We start from the raw sequence: 27624 nt of genomic DNA, 5'->3' as shown, positions 1-27624 counted from the left end.
AAATCTAACGAAATTGTTATTGTGAATAATAAATGTGTTTCCATGAAAATGTATATTTATCTTCTTATGAAGTCGGTATTGTCGTGAAAAGTTCGTGAGGCGGAAATAATTTAGATTAGGCGGGTTAATTTTACGTGCTTCGGTATAATACTTTCCGTTTTTTAGATAGCATGAAAAGCGTTTGTAATAAGTATGTATATTGTATACTGCATTATATTTATAATAAAGAAGAAAGATTTGTTTGTTTGTAATCGATAAATAACTCTAAAACCACTGAACAGCTTTTGATAAATCTTTTACCATCAGAAAGCTTTAAAGTATATGTATAGGTATACCAAACACACGAGCAAAACCGAGCGGTTCAGCTTGTTAATAATATAAAGAGCGTGAGAACTGCGTAAATATTTATTTTATTTCAGGGTAAACTCAATATTTTTTTTTTGATTTTATAGTTATTTTTGCGATTTATATACTTAGTTTATGATTACATATAATATTTTTAACAAAAGTAGTAATCACAAAAGTATATATAAATACTTTACAAAATTAAAATTCTTTATGTACGTAGGGAATATAAAAGTATGCACTACAAATAATAAAATATACTTAATTACAATAACTTTTTCGAGTGCCACAGGCTATAAATAATCGCGCGGACGAAGTTGTGTGCAAAATGTAGTATGTAATATTATTTAAAAAATATAAAATCTATTATACAAATATGAAAATCTTTATATGGCATTTTGGTTACCTAGAAGAGATCGCTAGGTAGCGATAAGGCCGCAAAATTGTACCTACCTGCCTTTATTTTGTTTTGCTTTGTACATGTTTTTCTGTTCTAATCTTGTAGTGTACAATAAAAGTATTTTCATTCATGCATTCATTCATAAATAATTAAAAATACTATAATGCAGTTAGCTAACCTTGCCGCTCTTCACATTGTCGGCGACCGCAGCTGCGTATTGCGGCATGCCGAGAGCGAGCTCCAGCCATGCAATGATAGCAGGCGCGCGCCATCGCGACACTGGCAGCGAGGCTGCCTCGCGCAGCGCTGCCTCGCTGCCGAGGGGCGACCACGCGCGACACGTGCTGCCTGTCCCGGCATACACTGGCTCTGTGATAAAAAAAAAAACCGGTCAAGTGCGAGTCAGACTCGCGCACTGAGGTTTCCGTACTCGGGTATTTTTTCCAACATTTTGCACGATAAATCAAAAACTATTATGCATAAAAATAAATAAAACTCTGTTTTAGAATGTACAGGTAAAGCCCTTTCATGTGATACCCAACTTGGTAGTTTGAAAATTAAAGCACATTTTTTTTTAAATGATGTAACCACAAATTCAGTTTTCGGATTTATTCCTTTTCTTGTGCTTTAAGACCTACCTGTTTGCCAAATTGGACGGATGGACAGACGGACAGACAGACAGACAGACAACAAAATGACACTGTAAGGGTTCCGTTTTTCCTTTGAGGTACGGAACCCCAAAAATCATTCAGTACAAAGTACAGTTTCCAAAAATATGGGCTGAGTGGAGATACTATCGTTAATTTGTATGTAGGGGGTAACCTCTACAACTAATGATCCGATTTTGAAAATTAGTCCTATTCGTTTCCTGCGTATTAATAATATTATTATTGACTGCAAAAAAATATTTTCACTGCAACTTCGCAGTATTTAAATTTGCCATATTTCTGGATAGGATTTCTAGACATCACCAAAGGAAAGTTACCTATGCCTAGTCAATATCTGAAAGACAAATAAGTAGCAAAAAGCTCATGGCATTTCTTTTGCTTCGCTTACCACTTTCATGTCCACTGCTGACCGCACTGCCTGATTTGGTGCGGTGTCGACTTCGGGCAAACACTCTTGAGATCGAACCCCAAGCGGAGCCTCTTCCTCGACCACCTTTTGATCCGCCAGCCCTCGACCTCATGCCTACCAGTCCCGAGTCACATTCTCCCGGACTTGACAGCTGCTCGACTGACCTTTTACACCAAAATTAAAAAGAAATGAGGATTAGGTATGAGACCACGGGAAAACTTGTATAGTTGTAAGTACAGAAGAAGTGTGTCACATCAAAAAATTGGCCAATAGCAATATACCAAACACATGGGCACGCACCAGTCTTGAAAGCCAAATGCTCGGTCGATGGGTATAGAAGCTATTGCTTAAAATTGTTTTCGTGCTTTCAAATAAGAAATCTAGCAGAAGCTAAGTTACCTACCTGATTTTTTTTTTCAATTTTTATTATCTAACTGAATATTTCTTAAAATGGCAACTGATTAAAAGTTATAGATATGTATGACAATCTTAGATAACAGTGTAAACCTAGCAAAGTGTAGATCGTACATAAGGTATGTATATAATAGCAGTTTGGTCTGAGTCTTAAAGTTTTTTGTATGCTCAATTCTTTGGTAGTAAGGTACGCCTACCAATATACCTAGACTTTAGAAACGATTTTCTAGTACGTTTGCTAAAAGAAGAAGACTAAAATTTAAGGGAGTCATCTCTCGATTGTAATATTAAGATACCGAACTAAAATAGGGACTCGCATCTAAGTTAGGTATTATTATACCTACGTATAATTTTAGGGGCAGAGACGCGAGACAAGGTGACCCGACAATATCACATTATAATATAACATTATGCAGACGGTGTTACCCAAACTGCTCTCCTGTGACACGGAGGTGTCGAGACAGTTTGTAACTTTTTAAAATATTGCAGCAGTTTGCAGAACAAAAGGAAAAAGCACTTTGGACTATTGCAGGTTTCTGCAGTGTGAAAGTGAAAGCCCACTGCATTATTTTTTATTGGGAAAAAGCGACATTAAAAAGAGACAAAGACATACATCTAATTTATCTTTATCTTATCTTATCTTTATCTATAAGATTGATCATGCGAGAGAATGAGATAGAATAAATTATACAGTATTTCCTATCATTTCATACTGTAGTTACCATAAGCTCTACCCTAAGCATTAAATTTTTTAAAATTTTACTATGGGTACCATTAATTCACCGCATAATTCTGATCGTACATTTCCGAACTGAGCAGCATGCATCGAATTTTCAATATTGAAATCCGAATTCAGAATTTAAATTCGCCAAAGAAAATATGAGGGTGATGTCATTCCCAGTAGGTACTTACTGAAAAATGCTTTGCTAGCTGCTCGTCTCGTATTGTGCGAACAAACTGATCGTTTTATTTTATTTTTTCTATTATTCGAGCTGATCTACTTTTAGAAATATGTGGCTATTAATAAACAATTAACAGAGTGAAGAATATTGAATTTGTTAACTGTTTTCACATAAAATCCTAATTAATTTCACACACATTTCCAATATTTCATACCCAGTATCCGCTCATAAAAAGCGGTGATGTCGTCTCTAGGTTTTCGGAGTTATTTGCAATTTAAGCTATTAAATATTACTTGCTTTATCAGTGAAAGAAAACGCAAGAAAACCTGCATGCCTGAGAGTTCTCCATAATGTTGTTAAAGGTGTGTGATGTCTACCAATCCGCAAATGAGCAGCCTGGTGGACTATTATGGCTAAACCTTTCTTTCTCATTTGGGCGATGGGTTAACAGGGCTCTCTCCGTCACTCGTTTCATACAATCGTAGTTCCAATTTCATTTAAATATTAAGCAACCAAAGTCCATGAAATTTTGCAGACATATTCTAGAAACTAATATCTGTGTCTGTGGTGTTTTAGATTTTTCTAAAAATATGTAGTTTTAAAATTACTGGGGCTCAAAGATTTGTATGAAAATTTTGAAGACCGCGTAACTTTGAAACCGAATATTTTAGCAGAAATCTGGAAAACCACAGTCATAGATAATAGTTTCTAGAATATGTCTGCAAAATTTCATGGACTTTGGTTGCTCAATATTCAAATGAAATTGGAACTACGATTGTATGAAACGAGTGACGGAGAGAGCCCTCTTAATGAAACCATGAACGACGATAATTATGATGATCATAAAAGGTAGATTTTTAGTTGTGACAACAACTGCACTATAAACACAGAGCATATTTCTAGGAATGTTAATATTTGATATTAAAAAGCAGTCGCCGATGTAATTTCTACTCGCTCCAGTTGTTAAATTTGTTTCCGGGGAAGTTCATTTAAATTCAATTTCGCACCGTTTTTAAACTGTATTTTGTTTTAAAAGCTTTCGGCGCTAAATTAATTATTCCCTGAAAATTTCAAGTCTTTTTTAATCACAGAACTGAAAAATGAAATTTACACCGTCGAAATACGGGGACAGTTTGAAATATTTGTCAAATTGTCCTTTTTAAACAAGTCGATTAATTAATTCTTTTGCTATTTATTTGACCCTCTAATTTTTGGAATTATTATTTTATACTATTACTGGCATAATCGTACCTCTGCCTACAACGTAGAGTCTGTCTCTACGTCGTAGAGTTAAAATTTTTGCAACAGTTTTTTTTTTCAATTTTTCAATTGCTTCATTAGAATCCCTATGTAGTAACTTTTCAAGTAAGTATGAACTACGTGACATAACCGATGGCGTACAATGTGCCTTTTACTTAGTATGGAAAATTATGGGAAAACAAATGAAATACAATATTGACATCAACTTGCAAACTTACAAGGCCATGATTGATAACATTAAAATACTTAGATAAGAAGAAAACTCGAAAAAGTTATTAAACAAGTGTAAATTAAAAATTTATAACACCCCCGACAAGTGAAGGTACAGTAGCTAGAAAAGACCTGATAACTTTCAAACGTCTGAACCGATTTTCTTGGATGATAGCTAAGAACACTCTCGATCAAGCCACCTTTCAAACAAAAAATAACTAAATTAAAATCGATTCATTAGTTTAGGAGCTAAGATGCCACAGACAGATATACAGATACATAGATACACAGATACACAGATACACATGTCAAACTTATAACACTCCTCTTTTTGGGTCGGGGGTTAAAAAAGAATTCGTATGCTGCGAATGGGTAACCATACAAAATCTACGAACCTGGAGAGCGATGCGGCATCAATGGAGCGGGTGAATGACGAGGCGCTATTGTGTGGCGATAGCGTCGGGCTGCAGTCGCGCGGCGTGCTCACTGCAACAACAAATGTTGTCCATCATCTCGTCCTCTCTACCCAATATCTATGCTGAAACTATAAGGAAACTTTAGCCTAACCCTGACACTAAACCCCCCCCCCCCCCCCTTCCTTAGCACTAAAGTTTATATTTAGGGTTCCGTACCTCACAAGGAAAAAAAGGTACCCTTATAGGATCATTTTCTTGTCCGTCTATTCGTTAAGAAACCTATAGGGTACTTCCCGTTGACCTACAATCATGAAATTTGGCAGGTGGGTAGATCCTATAGCACAAGTAAAGGGAAAAATTCAAAAACCGTGAATTTATGGTTACATCACAAAATAAAAGCGTTGTACGATGGGTGGACGGAACCCTTCGTGTGAGAGTCCATACCGGTCTGGGTTTTTATTCTGATACATGTTAGCCCTTGACTACGATCTCACCTGATGGTAAGTGGTTATGCAGTCTAAGATAGAAGTTGGCTTACTTGGAAGGGGGTATAGCAGTTTCATTAAACCCTGATCGGTCTCTCTTTCTACACGGCATCGTACCGAAGCGCTAAATTACTTGGCGGCACGGCTTTGTACGTAGGGTGGTAACTAGCCACGGCCTAAGCCTTCCACCAGACTAGACCAGAGATCTAGAATTTATAAAATTCCAAACCCCTGCCGCGAATCGAACCCCGGACTTCCCACCAATAAGACCACAGCGCTTACCACTGCGTCAGAAGATTTAATTACTTCAGTAAAACTGGTCGAGCCACTCGCTTAGTTTAGCTTATCTTGAAGCACCAGAAACTAGTCGGTCACTTTAATAGGTATTGCAATTTGGACCGAGCCATTGTGTTGCATTGTCCTAGGTTATCTTCACTTCTCAGGAACCGGGTGGTATGGAAATGAAGTCATGTTGCTCTTGAAACATTATATAGATCGATGCGGTTTTATTAAAATCAGTTTTACAGAGTTTATAAACGATCAGTAGGCGTCCAGGGATGTGGGTTCCTACTATCTACGAGTACATAATACACGCGACTTGACCCGCGTGGAATTAAGTTTTTAAAAATCACCGTGAGAACTCTTTAATTTTTCGGAAGAAAAAGTAGTCTCCACTCCAATTTCCCCATTAGGGCGTGAAGGACAAACCAACAAACAAACACATACGCATTTACAATATTAGTAGTAATAATTTATTTTATCTTATTAAGGAACTCTAAGTATATTCATTTACACACATATTACAAGAACACATACATTCCTTAATTTTATTGAACTACTAAGACTAAAGAACTTGTAGTTAAATAATGAACCAAACGAACCAAAAAACTTAAAAGGTTTATGCTTGATAAGAAATTGAGGCAGTTTTTTTACGAAATGAGAAATATCCCTTTTAATTACAACCCAGTTACCCCAAAGGAAAGCCTGCACAAATATTTATTCAGGCCAATTTCAATAGAATCTTCACAGTAAAAAATTAAAAAACCAAGTTAAATAAATTAGAAGGATCAATAATTCAATTCACCTTTGAAAATTCCACATAATTGACAATCGCTAAGGTACCATTTTCAAATTAAATATGAACTGAATAATATGCGTGCAGTTACTTCCTAAAAATATACAGTACGGCCTATCTTTGTATGAGAAGCTGTTGTGCTTGAGAAAAAATCGGTCAAGTGTGAGTTGGACTTGCATACCATCCGTACCATCGTACAAGAAATAACACTTTTTTTAAAATTTTCAAAGCGGCCATTATGAAATTTTCAGTATTTGTTGTCATAGCGGCAATAAAATTACACAATCTGTGAAAATCAACTCTCTGCCTATTACTGTCCACCTATTATGATTCACGAGATACAAGCCCACTGGCAGACAGACGGATGGACGGACGAACGGACGTAAGGGCAGACGGACAGCGGAGGCTTAGTAATAGGGTTCCGTTGGCAGCTTTCGGATACGGAATCCTAAACATTAAAAAATATGGCGGCATTTAAATGAAATGGCGAACATAGTACGTGCCGTGTATGGCCTCCAAAAAAATATCCGGTATTTCAGTATAATTTTTAAATTAATCAAAATCTGGATGTTCAAATATTTTCAATATAACTATGTTAAATCGGAGCCCCACTTCAACCCTGCTTTTAGTAAAATGCTCGAAACTCGAACCTTAAACTGTCGATAGTGATTTTAATTTATTAAAATTGCTGTTGTATTAACGCGAAGCGTTCCGACGCTATGGAAACAGAGAGAAAGGTTTTCATTATAGACCTTTTATTGTAACAAAATGTTGACATAAAGGTGAGTATAGAATAGAACTTTTTCTTGAGCATTGCTATGTAATGTAACTTGTGTTGCATCATTAGTAAGAATTACTAATAATGCAACACAAGTTAAAGCTGAAGTTAAAAACTTCAATTTAGAGTTAGGTTTCAGCGAATGCCCGAGGCTGTGTGTGTGTGCGGGCTGTGCCCGAGTAATTGCCGTGAAGATTTACATGCAGCATTCCTTTCTGTTTCACGTTTACTCTTCATTGTAATATGGGATCTGCAGGTCGCGAGTGCTGCGTTTATATTGAACAGTAAAAAAAGAGAAATATCTGTTATATATAAATAATCCTGTTGTAGTAAAAAAGCGACGAGCATCGTGCTCGTTGTTCGGTTCATGCAATGAGACTCTATATTTTGTTGCAAGTAAATGCTCTAGTGTATACTCACCTTAACAGTCTACGTTATGGAACAAAATAATGTTCCTTTTGTATGCGTTATTGTAAATGGAAGACGATGAAAATTCAATGAAAGCAGACAAGAGCGCTTACAATTTTTTTTAAATTTACTCATTAAAACCATAGTAGGTAGGTATTTTACTTTGAATATTTTAGGGTGTACACGTCTATACTGATGCTGATTATGTTTTATCATGCTAGTATAATGGTAACTGATAGAATCTGATTAGGGGTATGAGTTTAATATAAACTGATGTATCCTTTCCAAGTACATAAGTCTGCATCCGTCTTAGACTGCATCATCACTTACTACCGGTTAAAATCGCAGTCAAGGGCTAAGTTGTATGTAAAAAAAAAAATACAGTCAGTGGGGACTGTCAACAGAAGTGAAAACTTAAAACACTGAAAAAACTGTGGTTTTGTTTCCAAATTAATTGTAGGATCAAAAAGTAAAATTTCAAAATTTGTAAATGTAAACCTTACATTTTTTTTACATCTATTGGCACTCCAAGCACTATTAGAAACTTAAACAGCTTAAGAAGTATTCGCTTAAAAAACAATCATGTACCTACGTATATCCTCGGAGATGTTGCAAAGGGTTGAAAACAGTAGTACGTGAAAGAAGTACGTACGTACTTCTTCCACGTACTACAACGTGTAAGAAGTACTTACACGTAGTATTACGTCAGTAGTTACTTACGTGGAAGTAAGTTACGTGGAAGTGTTAGAGAATACTTACGCTGATATATAGGGTGTGCGGAAGACACGAGTGAGGCAGCATCAGTATCATACGGATCCAGGGTCGGTGGAATTCCTTCTGCTGTGGAATCCGACAGGTTCCCACCGCACACCGACGTGGCGCCGCCGTCGCTGCTACCTGTCACTGACAACGCTTTATTTACAAAATAATACAGAAAGATGTAGTCGAGCCAAGGGAACAATGGCTCTAGGCCCGTACTCTCGATTGACCTTTGGCCTATAGAGGAAGATCAGTGCACACGTAGAGAATATTATAAGATATTTGAAATGAAATATGTATAAAGTACAAAACTTTGAGAGTTCTCATGTTTACTATAATGCAGAGAAAGCTCGCTTTCTTTGGGTATTTACCGAGAGGAGCCCAGTTCTCATTTCCAAGGAAAAAAAGAACTCCTGCGGGGTGGTTCGTTAACTCAGCGTCTAACACTGAATGATAGCCGAGTTCATTTTTTAATCCATTGAAGGTTTTCTACGAAAAATATTTTGATATCACCCAATGAAGCAGCAATGTAAAACCAACCGACCTCGGTGCCTATCATTCGGTGTTAGACACTGAGTTAGCGAATTACCTAGCTGGCCGCCACAGACGCAATCTGCTAGACGATATAAGGGGGGGTATATAAAGACAAGACTTCGTTACAAGAAGCCGCTTTAGATAGAGAAGCTTTTGGCATGATGATCTCCAAACTTCGTTTCGAAGAGGGCAAACGATGATGATGAAGATAAAATAAAAAAAAAAGCAATTTGCATAAAAGGATAACTTAAGTATTAATTTTTCCACGAAAACCAACGTATTTTTACGAGAATTTTATTTTCTGGCATGTAAAGATAGTAACCTCTAACACCAGAGTCGGCACTACAGCTACCTCTGTCGCCCATCAGACCCGACGGTCCGCCCAGGATCATCGGTGGCCCGATGCCTAGAGACGCCACACTCTCGCCTTCTGAAAGACACCCTGCAGCTTGCAATTGTCTCCGTGCCTGTTAATAATAATACCATATTACACTTTCTTACATTTTGGTATATCTTCTTACCTATACTTAGACATTTCTAGCAACAAAAAAATCATTTTTTTAAATTACGAGCTAACTCTATTTAATTGTTTCTGGAGGTCTGTAAATAAATTGCATTTTCCTATGTGCATAGTGTAAATAAAAACCGGTCAAGTGCAAATCAGACTTGCGCACCGAGGGTTCTGTACTACAGCCGTATTTTTCCGACATTTTGCACGATAAATCAAAAAATATTATGCATAAAAATAAATAAAAACCTATTTTAGAATGTACAAGTAAAACCCTTTCTAACGATACCCCACTTGGTATAGTAATTTTACTTTGAAAGTTGAAAATACTAAATTATTCGTTCATGAGTATATTTTGATTTTTTGTGATGTACCCAAAAATTCACGGGGTTTTGGATTGTTCCCCTTATGTGTGTTAATGACCTATCTACCTGCTAAATTTCATGATTCTAGGTCAACGGGGAGTACCCGATAGGTTTCTTAACAGAAACGACAGGCAGACAGACAGAAAATTGCAGAAAACGAAGTAATTCCATAAGGGTTCCTTTTTTCGTTTTGAGGTGCGGAACTCCAAAAACCGGTCAAGTGCGTGTCGAGCGACGCACAAGGGTTCCGCAGTTGCCAGTCTAGCTGTTTTCTACTACTAACCACTTTTTCTACTAAGTAATTTTCAATGAAAATATGACTCCAAGTATATTTTATAAGTTGGTCGATTATATTACTCGTTAACTTGTAAAGCTAACATTGTGATAGTTTTCTTTTTAGCTTCGTTATAAGTTTTAACTCCTATACCAATATATCCAAAAACAAACATATTGCTTATACAATATACTCGTAACTCCGCCAACATTTTGAGTGATCGAGTTCCTTGATCCAGGAGCATAATATAAAAACAGCTGTTGTACTTAATTTTCTTTCACATTTTCATCAGAAGGTCCAATTTGAATTGGTAATGAGTTGCGCATGTCGATGATGGATGGACAAAGGTGCTGACTGCTGAATATAAACCTGTTCGCATTATGCAGGTCCACCGCCTGGTATGATATATTTTACATTTTTACTGGTTTTTACTATTTTAAACAAAAGTTTAGTTAACCTAAACTAAAATTAATCCAAGGTATTATCTATATCCATTCTAAATTTTAGCCAAATCTGTAGTAGTTAATCCGTAGTTTTTGCGTTAAAGGGTAACAAACACACATACATACACACATACTTTCGCCTTTATAACATTAGTGTGAAGTGTGATAATGACATCTCATACTATAATTTCGACGATGTGAATGAGATTTAATAAATAATAAACTAAACAACTAAACTAAATAACTAAATAATAATAATTAAAATAATGAACCTAAAACTAAATAAAAAACCTAAAAAAAATATAATATAATAACTAAAATAAATTATTAAAGGAAGTCCCTTTAGGCAAGGTTCCGAAGATACTGGCAGCGTTCCCCCTTTGGATGGCTAGACTAATTCTTGGTCCGAGGTAGCTTAGCTGCCAGCTCTTCGGTCTCCTGTGATGTCGACTAACCTTTTTGATATTAAATAAAAAAAATTAATTAATAAATAAATTATATTTTCCCTAATTATAATTTATTTATTGAAAGCTGATTTGTTCAAAGATAATCCCACCAAAAACATTTCATGTAAAATGGTAGCCAAGACTCACAAGTTCATAATGTTTTCACTGTTAAAAAGTTATGAGATCTCTAATAGAGCCAAGCCCCTAGCTGAGCTTAGATTTGTGCTGGCCATGGGACCTATCCGAAGTCCAAAGTAATATAGCTCTTAATTGTTCTTGAGTGTATCACATTTATAACAAAAAATAACAAATCACTCTACTTACAAGCTTTGATTCTACAAACCCTACATCTTGGTAAAAAAAGGACGGCTTGGCCGTTTAATGTTCGTAAAACTATTACATGACATAACATATTTTAAGTCCTTAAGGAATAGTTTGTTCGACAATTACTTATTTGTATTGTACTTCGTGATGGTCGCAGAAGCTATTCCGGGCTTAAATGTCATTTCAGATAAAAAATCCACGAACTGTAAACGGCCAAGCCGTACTTTTTTTACCAAGATATAGGGTTTGTAGAATCAGAGCTTGTAAGTAGAGTGATTTGTTATTTATTGTTATAAATGTGAGACACTCAAGAACATTTAAGAGCTATATTACTTTGGACTTCGGATAGGTCCCATGGCCAGCACAAATCTAAGCTCAGCTAGGGGCTTGGCTCTATTAGAGATCTCATAACTTTTTAACAGTGAAAACATTATGAACTTGTGAGTCTTGGCTACCATTTTACATGAAATGTTTTTGGTGGGATTTCATTTCTTTTTGGCAGGTGCCCTAGATTTTTTTGGATCTATTTTTCGTAGGTACATCATTTTCATGGCCCACTCTCTATCGTTACCTCTTTTTTTAAAAGCTTTTATTCAACTTGCAATGTACTCGTATGTAAATATGTTTGTTCGGGTGGAATCTTGCAACTCAATTTTGAAGCAGATATACCAAATTTCAGTCTTTTAGGACTTCAGGAAACACAGATACTTGGTACGTTTGATAAATCTGCCACGGACATCTTATCCTGAAAACTTTAGAATTCGAGCAACAGATTTTACAGATATGCATCTCATATACGAGAGGATGAAGGGGGACCCGATTTCTTAATTTATCTGTTGTTCATAATTCTTGAAATTCCTACTTAATGCCAAATTTCAGTCTTCTAGGACTTCAGAAAGTACCCTAGAATTTGTGACTAGAGGTTTTGAATGTCGATAAATTTGAAACTATAAAAGCTAGACAATTGATACTCAGTGCGTTTAATGAATCTGCCAAGGACATCTTATCCTGAAAATATCAGCATTCTAGCGACAGAATTTACAGATTTGCTTTTCTCATAAGAGGCGTAGAGGGGGGGAAATTCCAATTTCTCAATTTTCCTGTAGTTTGTATGCAATTTCTAGTCTACATACCAAATTTCAGTCTTCTAGGACTTCGGGAAGTACCCTAGAATTACAGACTAGAAGTTTTGACTGTCAATTAATCTGAAACTATAAAAGCTAGACAATTGATACTCAGTGCGTTTAATAAATCTGCCAAGGACATCTTATCCTGAAAATATCAGCATTCTAGCGACAGAATTTACAGATTTGCTTTTCTCATAAGAGGCGTAGAGGGGGGGAAATTCCAATTTCTTAATTTTCCTGTAGTTTGTATACAATTTCTAGTCTACATACCAAATTTCAGTCTTCTAGGACTTTGGGAAGTACCCTAGAATTACAGACTAGAAGTTTTGACTGTCAATAAATCTGAAACTATAAAAGCTAGACAATCGATACTCAATGCGTTTAATAAATCTGCCAAGGACATCTTATCCTGAAAATATCAGCATTCTAGCGACAGAATTTACAGATTTGCTTTTCTCATAAGAGGCGTAGAGGGGGGGAAATTCCAATTTCTCAATTTTCCTGTAGTTTGTATGCAATTTCTAGTCTACATACCAAATTTCAGTCTTCTAGGACTTCGGGAAGTACCCTAGAATTACAGACTAGAAGTTTTGACTGTCAATAAATCTGAAACTATAAAAGCTAGACAATTGATACTCAATGCGTTTAATCAATCTGACATCTTATCCTGAAAATATCAGCATTCTAGCGACAGAATTTACAGATTTGCTTTTCTCATAAGAGGCGTAGAGGGGGGGAAATTCCAATTTCTTAATTTTCCTGTAGTTTGTATGCAATTTCTAGTCTACATACCAAATTTCAGCCTTCTAGGACTTCGGGAAGTACCTTAGAGGTTTTGATGATCATCAGTGAGGGACGAAAACAGCGTATTTTAGGTATCAATAAATCTGTAACCATAAAAGCTAGATATTTGATACTTAGTATATTTGGTAAATTTGCTGAGGACACCTTATACTGAAAATTTCAGCTTTCTAGCGTCATCCAGACCGAAGTTATGACGGGTCGAAAATACGGCGAAACACTTCGAGAAAAAGGTACGTAGCGCCCCGGCCGCCGTTTGGCTCGTCTTGGCGGGGGCACTGCCGTGCCCCCTGATTTGAAAGGATTTTCACGCCGCCAAGTTGTAGGTAAATAAACTTAGCGATTGAATTTCTGTTGATTGTTTCATCCACCCTCGTGATTATTTAGGACTTCGCGTTAATCGGATTACTCTGTATTGGTACTATGAAGTTCAGTGGCTTTAATTTTTTGCTTATTTTTCACAGGAATCTGGAAAATTACATGTGATTTATCGACTAAATCTTTAAATGGAAACAAACTACTTATTTAAGGTGACTCGACAGACAGTATGGCCACAGGTCTCGCAAAATGCAAGGATCAGCAGCATGAGGCTCGCTGAAAACATGCCTCAATGGAAATAGCAGCCAGCACCGACCTGTCGTCATCGCTGAAATTTCTTCCATGATATGTTATGATACGCCCGATGTGTCCGAATTTCATTATTGTATAATTATTGTAATGTTTTACGGAATTAAGAGGAGTCTCTCCGTCACTCGCTTCATACTAACGTAGTTCCAATTTCATTTGAATACTAAGCAACCAAAGTCCATGAAATTTTGCAGACATATTCTAGAAACTAATATCTATGTCTGTGGTTTTCCAGATTTCTGTTAAAATATTCGGTTTCAAAGTTACGTGGTCTTAAAAATTTACATACAAATCTTGGAACCCCTGTAATTTTATAACTACATATTTTTAGAAAAATCTAAAACACCACTGACACAGATTTTAGTTTCTAGAATATGTCTGCAAAATTTCATGGACTTTGGTTGCTTAATATTCAAATGAAATTGGAACTACGATTGTATGAAGCGAGTGACGGAGAGAGCCCTGTTAAATTGATCTGTAAAGAAGCCAATTTGTAGTTTTTATCCAACTTCAAAAAAGAAGGAGGCACCTACTCAATTCGGCGCGTATTTCTTGTGGGTTTATGAGACTCACGAGATTCTAAAATTGATTTTAGTTTAGCAGTAATAAAGACAAATGATTTAATTAAACCAGCACGCTTTAATGTTTATACTAAAAATACTGAGAACTTCCAACTACTGTGAACCACTCTACATTGTTCCTGTATTGTGGAATATTCAGATGACGAATAAATAAATAATTAATTTAAATTGTACAAATGTGCTGTGTATAATGGCGTTAAACTTTCTACTAGAGATGCGCACTATTGCTACTTTTGAATAATTTTCATTTAGTGAAATCATAATGATTTCGTAGGTGATTATTCAATTTTCACATCAAATGAATTCATTTGCTATCTTTTAATTACTTAGGGATTAATTTAATAGGGTTAATTGAACTAGAGATTATGATCAAGATCAATAGCGCTCACTGTTCATATTTACAGGTGGGGTTTTCACGGAAGAGATTTTTCGCTCTTTCGCTTATAAATGCGAAAATTCACTTAGCAAACGATTGTTTGCTACATTGCACACGTTACATGAATTTTATTTCTAGCACGCAACAATGCGAGAGTTTTCGGTTGCACGCTCTTTAGCGTCTTGGACAGAAGACCAAGCGCACGTGAAATCAAAAAATTAAGCGGGATTAAAATGTGTAAAAAAATTAGGTAAGATTTAGCGTCATGATTTTTCAGTCTACTTTATGTATGGGTAGGAAGTGTTACAAATGACTTTTCAGGTAAAATAGTCCATCTCTACTTCCGACCTTCGCTCGCTAATATAGGTTTATAATTCAGTAAGTTCGTATAGTACGCTATTACGTAATGGAGATCTTATCAGGCATTCCCGACCACTGGTAATGTATGGATGTACTACTTACATGCGAAACCTATTACCCTTGATAGATTATGTAACACTGGAACATTCATCTCTAACTATCTGTAAACTATGTATTGAGGCGCTAAAATGAATGGCCTAGTTCCTTTAATTATAAGGGTTCTCTAAAATTCTCCACATTGGAATAATTAATGTCTGAAATAGGAGCACTTATCTACTATAATTAACTACTTAGGAACTTTAATTATGCATAATATAAATGCCATGATAACCTAGTGGTTAAAACCTAAGACGTCCGACTCCTTATTCGAGGAGAATTCGAACCTCTGACTTTTCGGAGTTTGTGCGTTTTAAGCAGTTAAATATCACTTGCTTTAATGGTGAAGGAAAACGTCGTAAGGAAACCTGCACGCCTGAGAGTTCTCCATAATGTTCTCAAAGGTGTGTAAAGCCTGCTAACCCGCACTTAGTCAGCGTAGTTGACTTTCTCCGTCTGAGAGGAGACCCATTCTCAGTAGTGAGTCGGTGATGGGTTGGTTATGATGGTGCATATAATTTCTCTCTTTTTTTGTCTAAAATTCACTATAGGCAAGCGCTTGATTACAATCACACCTACCTGATGGAAAGTGGTGATGTGGTCTAAGATGGGACCATATTTACCTAGAATATGCCTAGTCACTCTTGTTTTAAAGATACCCGGATTGTAATTGGTGGTAAACACAGATCACGGAAGAGTATTCCAAACCTTAGCCATGCTTATGAGAATATGTATGTATGATTGATGGTATTTTAAGGTAGGACCATTCGTATATTAAGCTAGGGCATTGCCTCGCAATGCCTCTCTCCTTGGCTACGGCCGGCCGTGCCGTTCATGACGACATACCTCAAACAACTGTTCCCTTGCGTGCCGCAACTGTGTGTCACGCGCGCTGAGCGCTGCTGCAAGCTGCAGCGATCTCTCGGCCTCGTCTCGCGCGTGCCGTAACAGTGCTGCTCGTTCGCGCTCTCTTTCGGCACGTTCGGCACCCAGCGCCGAAGACGCGCCGCTTCGGGACCGCATCTATACATACACATTACATACACTACTAAAACACATAGGAAATAGACTGCTAAAATCATAACCCACTGTTTTGGCTTTACCGTAGTCGGGTAAAAAAGATAAACAAAATAGATTACATTAATGTATCATTACGAATACTAGCTGACTGACACCAACCTCGGCTACAAAATAACAAAGTGCCAATTTTCATTGATATACACTTTTATCCGTAATCTTTTTTTAGTGAGTGCCTGTCGTAAACGGAACCCACTATCAAAATTACCAGTCCTCAACCTCAGCGGTTTAAAGCTGAGTGTGTTGATAGATCAGATCAGTCAGGTAGGTGATGTATTTTTATATTATGTATAGATTGACACACATATCAATATCGATGCACACGACCATCGGCTTTAAGCATAATATACAAAATACATGTTTCATGTTTGAAACCATACTACCGCAACATAATTAATATTGAATATTTTAGTCCATTACAATTACAATATTAATAATATGAAGCAATATCCATTATTCGTTGTTACAATGAAAACAGTTATTGAAATAATTAGTATACCTACGCGCAACGGATTGCAAGAGCTTTTCACGGAATAAATGAATTTAAAACAATAGTTTAATGTTCAATAACACAACCTACTATTTCACAATCGATGATTCGGATATAATAATCAAATTATATATACATTCTCTGTTACAAGCTGTGTACCTATTTATTTAAATCATACCATAATCTTTAGATAGTTATCATGATCTCTAACCGATAGGTACGCCATATAAAAGTTATGGTACCGACTGCCGAATGATACTGCATTTCCCTTCAATAAAGTTTTTATTGAAACCAAAAAACCCAATAGACCTAGTAGATTAGCACAAAAAATTGATATCTCGTTACTAAAATAAAAAAGATAGGTACTTACGTTAATGAACATAAACTATCTGGGAAGATTTAACTACTTAAACACAAGTTTAAAGTAATTTGAGAAAAACGTTTTCATACGCGTACTTCGCCATGTCAATTTGTACGTCCAAACTCGATTGGTGTCCGTAGCGTTTATTAATAGGTAATTATACAGAGAAGTAATACATCTATGCCTGCGAGACCATAACATAACCTGAGTACCTACCCTGAGTAACAGGTACCTAAAACCTAACCTAAAACCTACCTACAAACATAATACTGAAGTAATACGCACCTGTTCGTAATTTCTAATGAAATCCCTGAGCTCTTTTTCTTTGTCCTCTAGAGTGGCGTACAGCTGCTTCATCTGATTCAGCAAATCAAATTTCTCGGCTTTGAGCCTCTTCTTGTCGGCTTTCAAGGCTGTAACAAAGGAGGCTGTTAGTTTTACGCTTGCTACTGCCAGGGCGGGATGTTTTTAGGGTTGCGTACCTCAAAAGAAAAAAAGGAACCCTGACCATTTTGTTGTATGTCTGTCTGTCCATTTGTCTGTATGTCGTGTCTGTCATGAAAACTTATAGGGTACTTCCCGTTGACCTAGAATTATGAAATTTGGCAGGTATAGGTCGAAAAATCCGAAAACTGAATTTGTGCTTTTATCACAAAATAAAATAAAATTGTTATATTTTGCACGATGGTTCGGTACCCTTCGTGTGCGAGTCCGACTCGCACTTGGCCGGTTTTTCATTTTACTCCACTATTTCAGTACACGGAAAGGCTCTATCGGGAATACGAATGCTATAATATACGTAGGTACGTATATATTTCTTTGGGGCTTTTGTCGTGTTAACTAAAAATACCAATATTTTTATTTTATATTTTAGAAAAAGAATTTGAGTTTCTTTTTAACCCCCGACCCAAAAAGAGGGGTGTTATAAGTTTGACGTGTGTATCTGTCTGTGGCATTGTAGCTCCTAAACTAATGAACCGATTTTTTTGTTTGAAAGGTGGTTTAATCGAGAGTGTTCATAGTTGGCTACAATCCAAGAAAATTGGTTCAGCCGTTTGAAAGTTATCAGCTCTTTTCTAGTTACTGTAACCTTCACTTGTCGGGGAGTGTTTTACACTTGTTCAATGTAACAATAGTTCTACTATGATAATAGTAGTTCTATTTAATATCTTTTTAAGTATAGAATTCAGATGAATATCTAGATTCTAGAATAAAGTCCACAATACAAAACGAAGTCTTTCATAGAAATAAAGAGGTTTTGTCAGATTGCTGGACAATGGGAAGTTAAGCAAACACAGTTCGCTTCAACTGGCAAAAGCAAATACGATTTTCCACCGGTAATATGACAGTACAATCTGCTCGCTAGCGATTAGGAAGCTTACAAAGCTTACACGTTGACAAGCACCCTTTGATCGTCACCCACGCTTCATGAAAACTGTCTGGGTGACTTTGGAGCTAGTAAAGGCTTCCGAGACGGTCAAACGGCTTAACGCCAAGCACGTAGTTTTGTTTTACTTGATTAAGTAGCTTGATGCGCCTATCGAGCTGCTTGAGTCAACAAACGGCATTTTTTAGGGTTCAGTACCTCAAAAGGAAAATGGATCCCTTATAGGATCACTTTGTTGTATGTCTGTCTGTCCGTCTGTCGTGTCTGTCAAGAAGACCTATAGAGTAGGTACTTCCCATTGACCTACAATAAGGAAAGGCAGGAAGGTAGGTCTTATAGCACAAGTAAAGGGAAAAATCCGAAAACCGTGAATTTGTTGTTACATCACAAATAAATTAAAATGTATTCATGAACAAATAATTAATTAGTATTTTCAATTTTCAAAGCAAGTTAACTATACTAAGTGAAAGGGCCTTATCTGTACAATCTAAACTTTGATTACTAACTTTGTCAGTGATTCCATCGCCAATGATTATAGTTAGACGCGGCGATCTACCTATAAATCTAAATAAATAATAATTTATCTATCACTACGAAGTGTGATCGTGGACATATTGTGAAAATCCCAAATTAAAATCGTTGTCATTCAATAGTACCAAATCCAAATAAAGGGTTTCAGATAGTTATCAGCAAAAAAATCCATTAACTAAAAAACAACCGATGATCGAATAGATAGGATCGGATTTAAAATGCATATAAAACCCGTATATAGGTACATTCATGAGTGAAAAACCGATATCACTTACCATATCGACTTTTCCGACGACGGGATAGAGGCTAATTTGATTTGCTTTGGAATAGCGGTGATACTTGGTACGAACTATTAACGTTAACGGCTGTCGTTTGGGTCGACACATGGGGTGAACCATTTTGACGTATTGGATTACTTGCAATTTTTTTTATTACTGTCGCTACATTCGTTTTTAACCCCCGACCCAAAAAGAGGGGTGTTATAAGTTTGACGTGTGTATCTGTGTATCTGTGTATCTGTGTATCTGTGTGTCTGTGTATCTGTGTATCTGTCTGTGGCCTCGTAGCGCCTAAACGAATGAACCAATTTTAATTTAGTTTTTTTTGTTTGAAAGGTGGCTTGATCGAGAGTGTTCTTAGCTATAATCCAAAAAAATTGGTTCAGCCGTTTGGAAGTTATCAGCTCTTTTCTGGTTTTCTTATTACTTTTATCCCAGGACCACCAGAGGTTACGTATTTTCTGACACAGGAAATATGTACGATTGAGTAGTGTTAGTAAGTACTAAGAAAGCATGCCTAGCCTACGTGCTAGCTTGCTTAGACGGCCAATTTTCAGGTATCTGATAATCAAGGTACATAAAAACATTACTTACCTCACGTAAATTCGCCAAACTGATTTTTACGTATATTTTAGGCAATATCCTTAAAAATATGTCGCCAATACTCCCAGACACTTCCCGCGTCGGCCGTATTGCTTTGCAGACGCTTTAAAGCTCCCAAAATAAGTAATTACTTAACTGCACGTAAATTCTGATGCTCCATTTTTATATATGTCCACCAGACAACTATTTTAAAACCTTTTACAAGAAGACAGACCGATCCAGAGGGCCAATCATCCCCTAAATTCAATTTTAATGCCTCTGTGGGTTTGAGCGCGAGGGCATCATTATCTACGCGCATGAGACTGAGTAAGACATGTATTAGGATATATTGACTTCTCTCTCACTCTCTTATAGTTTACTTTTGTCAATTAATTATTAATAATAAAAAAAATCTGCTAAAAATTAAAAAAATTGGAGAATTTACGTGAGGTAAGTAATGTTTTTATGTACCTTGATTACCTGATACCTGAAAATTGGCCATCTAAGCAAGCTAGCAGGTCTGTAGGCATGCGTTCTTAGTACATAGTAACACTACTCAATCGTCCACATTTCGTTCGTCAGAAAATACGTGACGGCTGGTGGCCCTGGGATCTTTCATTATTGTAACAGAGGTTCATAATATTATGTCAATTGGCAAATGTCAAGTTGTCAAGATGGACGTTGCCTAGATACATAATTATTTATTTGAAAATAATGTTTTGAAAAACTCCGATACTTTGGATCGTAGGCGCGGAGTTTCTAATTTATAAAATATTATAATCACAGTTAAACGAGAAAACATCATATTGGCGTCACTCAGAAAAGCAGGTATTATTTGAATATTTTTATCGAATTATTGGAATGTCCTCTCGTTACCAACACAATAAACACCAGGTTCAATGTGTAGAGGTTATCCGAGAGTTTTAATCTAAACAAACTTAATGCCAAAATAAATAATTTAATTAGAGCCTTATTAGAGCGTGATTGCTATCACAACATCTAATTATCCAGTTCACAATCCAAATACCGAAAATATGCGATATCGCCCCGAATCTCGGAAGGAGACTAAACTACAACCTTCGAAACACCCGTATTTATGCAAGTTCAATCTTGTTGGCCTCCTAGTAACAGATTGTATGACATCGAATGAGCGAAATATCGATTTTATCAAACTACCTGCATTAGATAAATTAATAATTTTATATTATTTTTGACAACTCAAATCAACTTTTTAAAAATAACCTTACAATCAATTCAATTATAATATCCAACAGTCAACCAAAGGCCACGAACAATCAACCCAAACCCAAACCATAGTCAAACTATTTTTAGGGTTCAGTAGGTATCTGTAGAAAAAAAAAAGATTTTGTAGGTAGCCTCGACTGTTGTAGTCGCGTAGGTGTGCATGGCACCATTAAATATCGTAGGAGGCGATGACCCTCCGCGCCGCTGAGGTTCCCGCATCGTAGTCGCTTTGTAGCGCAGGTTTGGATGATGCATTAGGCGCACCTTCTTTTTATTTTATCTGCTTGAACTCAGCTTATTTACTTTGACAAAATACGTTTAAAATTCATCATCATCAGGATCAACCCATCGCCGGCTCACTACTGAGCACAAGTCTCCTCTCAGAATGGAAAGCTACCACACTGGCCAAGCACGTATTGGCACACCTCACGCACCTTTGAGGGAGCATTATGGCCAACTCTCAAGCATGCAGGTTTCCTGACGGTGTTTTCCTTCACCACTTCGTTGTCTGTCTGTGTGTCATCTTTCAAGAGAATCAAAACTTATAAATTGGGTACTTCCCGTTTACGTAGAATCATGAAAGGCAGGTAGCAATATCTTATAGCCCAAGCACTCTACTCCTGTGGCCCAAGTAAAGAGAAAAATCCGACAACTGAATTGTCATTACATAAAAAAAAACTTGTACGGAACTCTTCATGTGTGAGGCAGACTCGCACTTGACTGGTTTTTGAAAGTTATGTCAAATAAAAATTTGACATGCAAACAAAATGAAATACACGCCACTTTATTCCTTATTTCATCGGGTGAAAGTCGATTTCAATTTAATCGTAGGTATATCTTGAAAAGCGAACTATTATACGACTACGTAAAATGGGTACATTTTTAAAGCAACGACATGTTAGAAACAGATATTTCGTTTTGGTCGTGTTAAACTATGTGAGTCATTCAGATCATAGACCTACGATTTTTCGCTTATTCAGATAATTCTTGATTTAGTGATGTTCGGTCAAAAATATTTCATGGAACGTATAATAATTAACATAACATTGATGTTACTTTTGAAGAGATATTAGCTGCCTTATTGGATTTATATTATTATAGAAATTGGGTTTTAGAATGGCACAAATAAACGGTAATTTATGAATAAAGTTTAAAAAGCGTGAAATAAAAATTAAATTAAAAATTTAAAAAACCCCCGACACATAAACCTCTAAAAAGTAAAAAAATAATAGGTAAATATGTATGGGCCCTTTAAGAATAGTATAAATAGTAAAGTTTTATCCAAGCGCTCGTTGCGTCGGGGGACCGCTAAAGACTATTCTTTCTACAACAGATGACTTTCATAGTTTATCATAGGTAGCGGTCCCCTGGCGCAACGAGCGCTTGGATAAAACTTTACTATTTATACTATTCTTAAAGGGCCCATACATATTTACCTATTATTTTTTTACTTTTTAGAGGTTTATGTGTCGGGGGTTTTTTAAATTTTTAATTTAATTTTTACATTTTATGTTGCACGTTTCAGCGTTGAATGAAATTGTTGAAGGGACTAGACCTCGTCGGGTCATACCAAGAGGTCCACTACCACATAGTTCCAATAAGACACTACGCTATCAACTGCGACACTCAGCAGCAGTAGAAGACCGTATTCTATGGAAATCCTTACAAGATGTTCATAAATATTGATGTCTATCTTCTCGTATATTCGTTAGGGCGACGACAAAGACGACTTTCTAGTGACGTTTCTTTACGATATCATCATCTCAACCCATTGCTGGCCATCCACTCTGAATGTAAGCGGTTAAACCATAGTCTACGCTAGCCAGTGTAGATTGGTAGATCTCACTACTTTTCAGAACATTATGGAGACGTCTTAGGCATCCCGGCTTCTTCACGATATTTTCCTTCATCGTTAAAGTAAGTGATATTTAATTCCTTAACACGCTTCTCCGATAAATCAGAGATGCGTGGCCGAGATTGAACCCCGGACCCCCGAATAAGATGCCAACGTCTTAACTACTACACTATCACCACTTCTTTACAATATATAGAGGAAAAAGGTGTTAGTTGGTACCTACTGCAAATTTTCATGGGCGGCGGTACCTCAGGTGACCTGCATGCTCGTTTGCGCGCTATTTTTATTTAAAAAAAATACCATTCCAATTGCGTTAATGTAATCTATAAGTAAGTTCTAATAAAGTTACCATTAAGATTACTTCGCCATTTTTACTAGCTTCGATGTCCGTGATAGTCTTTAATACTAAAGCGTAAGTAAAGTCAAAGGGCGACCCTCAAGCAGACGTGACTGGGAAACTAATTCAACCGCACGTTTCCGTCCAATACTTTACGAAACATTATGAGTTTAGTTTATCAAACTGTCGGCCCGTTACTTCTTTTCCTATCATGAACATCGGCCTAACAAATTTCCTATCTTCGTGCTCGAGTGCCATGGATAAAGTTTAGTAGTTTGTTATGTCAGCATACAGTTTGCCTTCTTGACGGGCGCTATTTTTATGATTTTTACGAGCGATAAATTGTGGTTAAGGATTGAAAAAGTGTTATTATTTTTGTTAGATATATCGGTTACTCTTACTCCAACAGATCTCCTCATTGCTCCTTTTCACGGCCCAACAGTTAAACCGATTCTGACGAAAGCTACAGAGTTAGCTTATATCCCGGGGACGGACATAAGCTACTTTTTATCCCGGAAAATCAAACAATTCCCGCGGGATTCCTAAAGATCCCCTAAAATTCCCATCCGTTTAACCATTTTGTATGATATGTGGTACCGAGGTAGCTTGCGTCCCTGTAATTGACATTGGGAACTTTTCATCCCGGAAAATGAAACAGTTCCTACAGGATCATTAAAAACCTAAATCCACGCGGACGAAGTCGCGGGCATCCTCTAGTTTAATATAAATTAGACCTTCATGAACCCAAAAATCAACGGGCATACCTAAAGAGAACGTGACTTGTGAACTGAAGTTACTTACAGTTACTTTGCGAAACCTTATCAAACTTGGTTTAGAAGTTTGTCCAACTTCTAGATGGTTTTGCTTAATACCGTGTACAGAGCCTACTTACTTGTAATGTTGAGATATTCGATGATCTTAAATGGGTCGAGTCAATTTGGTAATTCATACCTACTTCCTCAGGGATCGTCTGGTGGAAGGCTTCGGTCGAGGCTTGTCAAAGCCACGACGCTAAGCAGTTTTAGAGTCCCGGAAATGTTATAGTGAAAACTGTTGTAAATACCTCTTCCAGGCTAGCCCTGCTTCCATCTTAAGCTATATCGTCACAATTACCATCAGGCGCATCAGGCGCATTATAATGCGCGCAAAACTAGTAATCCAATCTGAACACGAAGCGTATGACTGCACATTGTATAAAAACAAATCTCAGAGGAGCTAGTTTATTTAATCCTTAGTCTATATTATGACCTGTGGAAATCGCTATGTTGCAACTTCAAATTAGACTATTTATTCTGCAATCACTGCAAGTAGCAGTTGTAAGAGAAAAACTGTTATTACCTAAGGTATGCTGACTAAGGTGAACTGAAAAAAAAAACCGTTATCTATACTTATTAATATTATAAGGATTAAAGGGATTTTATAAGTAGAAGTTTATCTCTGGAACTGATAATCCGGTACTGAAAATTATTTTACTGATAGATAGTAATTTACACCCCCGATAGCGTATCTAAATTATATTACGCGGACGAAATTGCGGGCAAAATTGTTTTACTAGCGGTAGTATAACAGCACGAAATTAAATCGACTAGATTGCTTAAATAAACTATCGCTTAGAGAGACGGAGGAGACGGAGTAGTAATTTCGACTTTCGTGACCCTAAAAAGTCAACGAGTGGGCCTATAGTAAGCGACGTGACTTGAGAACTAAACGGTCGAGCTTTCGCCTTCCCGAATAATCTAGGAAACATTGAAAGTTTTTATCAGACTGAAAGATGTTTATTTCTTTTCATTAATCTTAGGTACATCCGTATTTAATTAAATCATGACTGAACTAACTTAGCTGTAAGGATTTTCAATAGTTTGGTAAACGCTCTGTCAATGCGATTGAAATTTGCGTGTTTCTCTTTGAGTTTCCAATTAAGCTACCCGTGCTGCCATCTAGGCCGTAGGTCGTGAGTTATCAGGCTGGGGTTCAGGTATCGAGCGTTGTTGACTGATTGAATTAGAAGCGATATCTTGTTAATGTGGCAACCGCTACAAGCCAAGCGTTTTAGCGTTCCGGTATGATTGCCGGTAGAAGCCGATAAGGTTAAGGGGCAGGAGACGGGCCTGCCCGCGAAATTCAAATTTAATTTGGGTTTTCGCGGGCAGACTAATTTGATTTCGACTAATTTGTGAGAATAGTCGATACTAGAGCTAATTTCTTAAAAAGATTTTTATATAAACCTAGGAGGATGATACTGCCATTGTCGCAATTAAAATACCATAAGCCTACGTTGTCGTATTAGTTTACAAATTGCAAAAAACCAAATTAAATTTGAATTTCGCGGGCAGGCCCGTCATTTCCACCTTAATAAAACTGCGATACTCCTTCCAAGTTAGTCCACTTCCATCTTAGACTGCATCATCACTTACCACCACTTTACCAATTAGTCAAGGGCTAACTTTTAATGGAATATAATTTAATGGCAGTAGGTATAACTATTTTATTTATCGAGGTCATATCCATACCATTTTATAGCAAACACGCACTGCTAATGTAACTCGTAACGTCTAGGTCATAAACTGTGGTCGTTAACAATTAACTTACAGTTAACAGCTTCTCTGGCGAGGAGGAGCTCCTTCTCTAGCTGTTGGGGGTCGAGGGGCGGTCCATCTTGTGTGTCGCCTTGGGATCGCTCCATCAACGTGTTCCCAGCCTCACCCCTCTCGGCCGCGGCCACCAGCAGTCGCCGTACACGCGTCAACTCCGCCTGTATCCATGTAAAACAACTTAATAAGTAATTAATTTTAATTAACCAAAATAAAAAAATCAGCTAAATCCCTTGTGTAAAATCGCAATGTTTAAATTTTATTCGCCAATGGCCAATATTAAAAACTCAAAGAAGGTGCAATATATAATATATATAATCGCGACAGGTCGAGATGGCAATCGGGTTATGAGACGGGGGGGACGGCAGACGCCCCTCATACTCGCACAGTGCCCGCGCACGCCCGCACCGGGTTAACGCGGGGGCTGTTTGTTTGTGCGGGGCATCCCTATACCCGGATTGCAACGTCGTCCTGTCACGAACTATATTTCACCTTCTTTGAGTTTTTAATATTGTGATGTATGTAATAACATCAATATGATTATGTAAATATTTACAGTACCTAATACATACTTACAATCATATTGACGCTCTGAAATATAAAGTAGTAAGCAAGGCATGGTACGCCTGAACGCACTCTGGATGTGTTTTTTGTACGAATTTGATTCGTGCGAACACGTATGAAACTATGAATACGCACGAACAATCCCGACCTTTTAAGTTGATAGTTGCTTATTTTTAACTCAAATTTAACTTATATCAAAGTGCTTGGTCTATAGAAAACACATATTCACTTTCTATGCAAATATAAACCACTAAAACATTCAATTGAAAATGTATCAGCAAATTCTTAACTGAAGATATCTATTTATTTGCTTTAGCACCCGCTCAAGCTGCATTACGATTAATCGCTATCGATTTGTTAACTTCTTCTAATGTTATACCCTTCGTATAAAACAAGTTAGAGTAAGTCACGCGATCGAAATAATGGGTATTGTCAAGTTGTACCTGCGTGCTTTATTGTAGTATCAGCTTCTAACTGGATGCCTCAAATTAAACTAGTATTAACATTTTTATTGCAATTAACATAAATTATATTAATTCTAAATTTAATTAAGGTTATTATTCACGTTATACCTGCCTCTAGTTTTATTAAGGGTAAATTTCCGAAGTGATAATCAAAAAAATTAAAAACACGACTGCCGTGCCAAATTGAACTTTAAACAAAAAAAATTATAGCCAGTGTCATTCGGAACGATGTACGGATCCTTACAATACTCTATACATCCAAATCTGTGCAGGCATTTAGAAGTTAAAGTGGAACAAAGAAACAACAAACAGAATGAAGAAAATAACAAACGCGTCAAGATAACAAACAATGAGGTCATTTTGTAGGCAACTGTTTTTATTAATCAAGTTAAAACGGCAAACTGGCGTCTTTTCTATATAATTCTCAAATAGAAACAATAAAGGCTTCGTATTTAAAAGTAATTAAGTAAA

The 27624-nt window shown here is 36.8% G+C and overlaps 1 protein-coding gene across 4 annotated transcripts in view; it reads right to left on the bottom strand.

The window, feature by feature from the left end:
• Window positions 1-27624, bottom strand: part of LOC123872324 (kazrin) — a 167319-nt gene that overhangs the window by 10235 nt on the left and 129460 nt on the right. For 2 of the 4 annotated variants that reach the window (XM_045916538.1, XM_045916539.1), the window contains exons 7-14: window positions 26124-26286; window positions 17605-17732; window positions 16238-16414; window positions 9386-9530; window positions 8530-8667; window positions 5004-5094; window positions 1802-1986; window positions 924-1114 (exon numbers count right to left, since the gene is read on the bottom strand). In XM_045916538.1, the coding sequence (XP_045772494.1) occupies window positions 924-1114; window positions 1802-1986; window positions 5004-5094; window positions 8530-8667; window positions 9386-9530; window positions 16238-16414; window positions 17605-17732; window positions 26124-26286 (1218 nt within the window). Of the gene's footprint in view, window positions 1-923; window positions 1115-1801; window positions 1987-5003; window positions 5095-8529; window positions 8683-9385; window positions 9531-16237; window positions 16415-17604; window positions 17733-26123; window positions 26287-27624 lie in introns of all 4 variants that reach the window. The other 2 variants (XM_045916537.1, XM_045916536.1) reach the window with 2 other exon arrangements.

Source organism: Maniola jurtina, chromosome 15 (assembly GCF_905333055.1).
Source record: "Maniola jurtina chromosome 15, ilManJurt1.1, whole genome shotgun sequence".
NCBI lineage: Eukaryota > Metazoa > Arthropoda > Insecta > Lepidoptera > Nymphalidae > Maniola > Maniola jurtina.
Note: the sequence above shows the minus strand (reverse complement) of the source record. Positions and strands in the feature narration are given on the sequence as shown.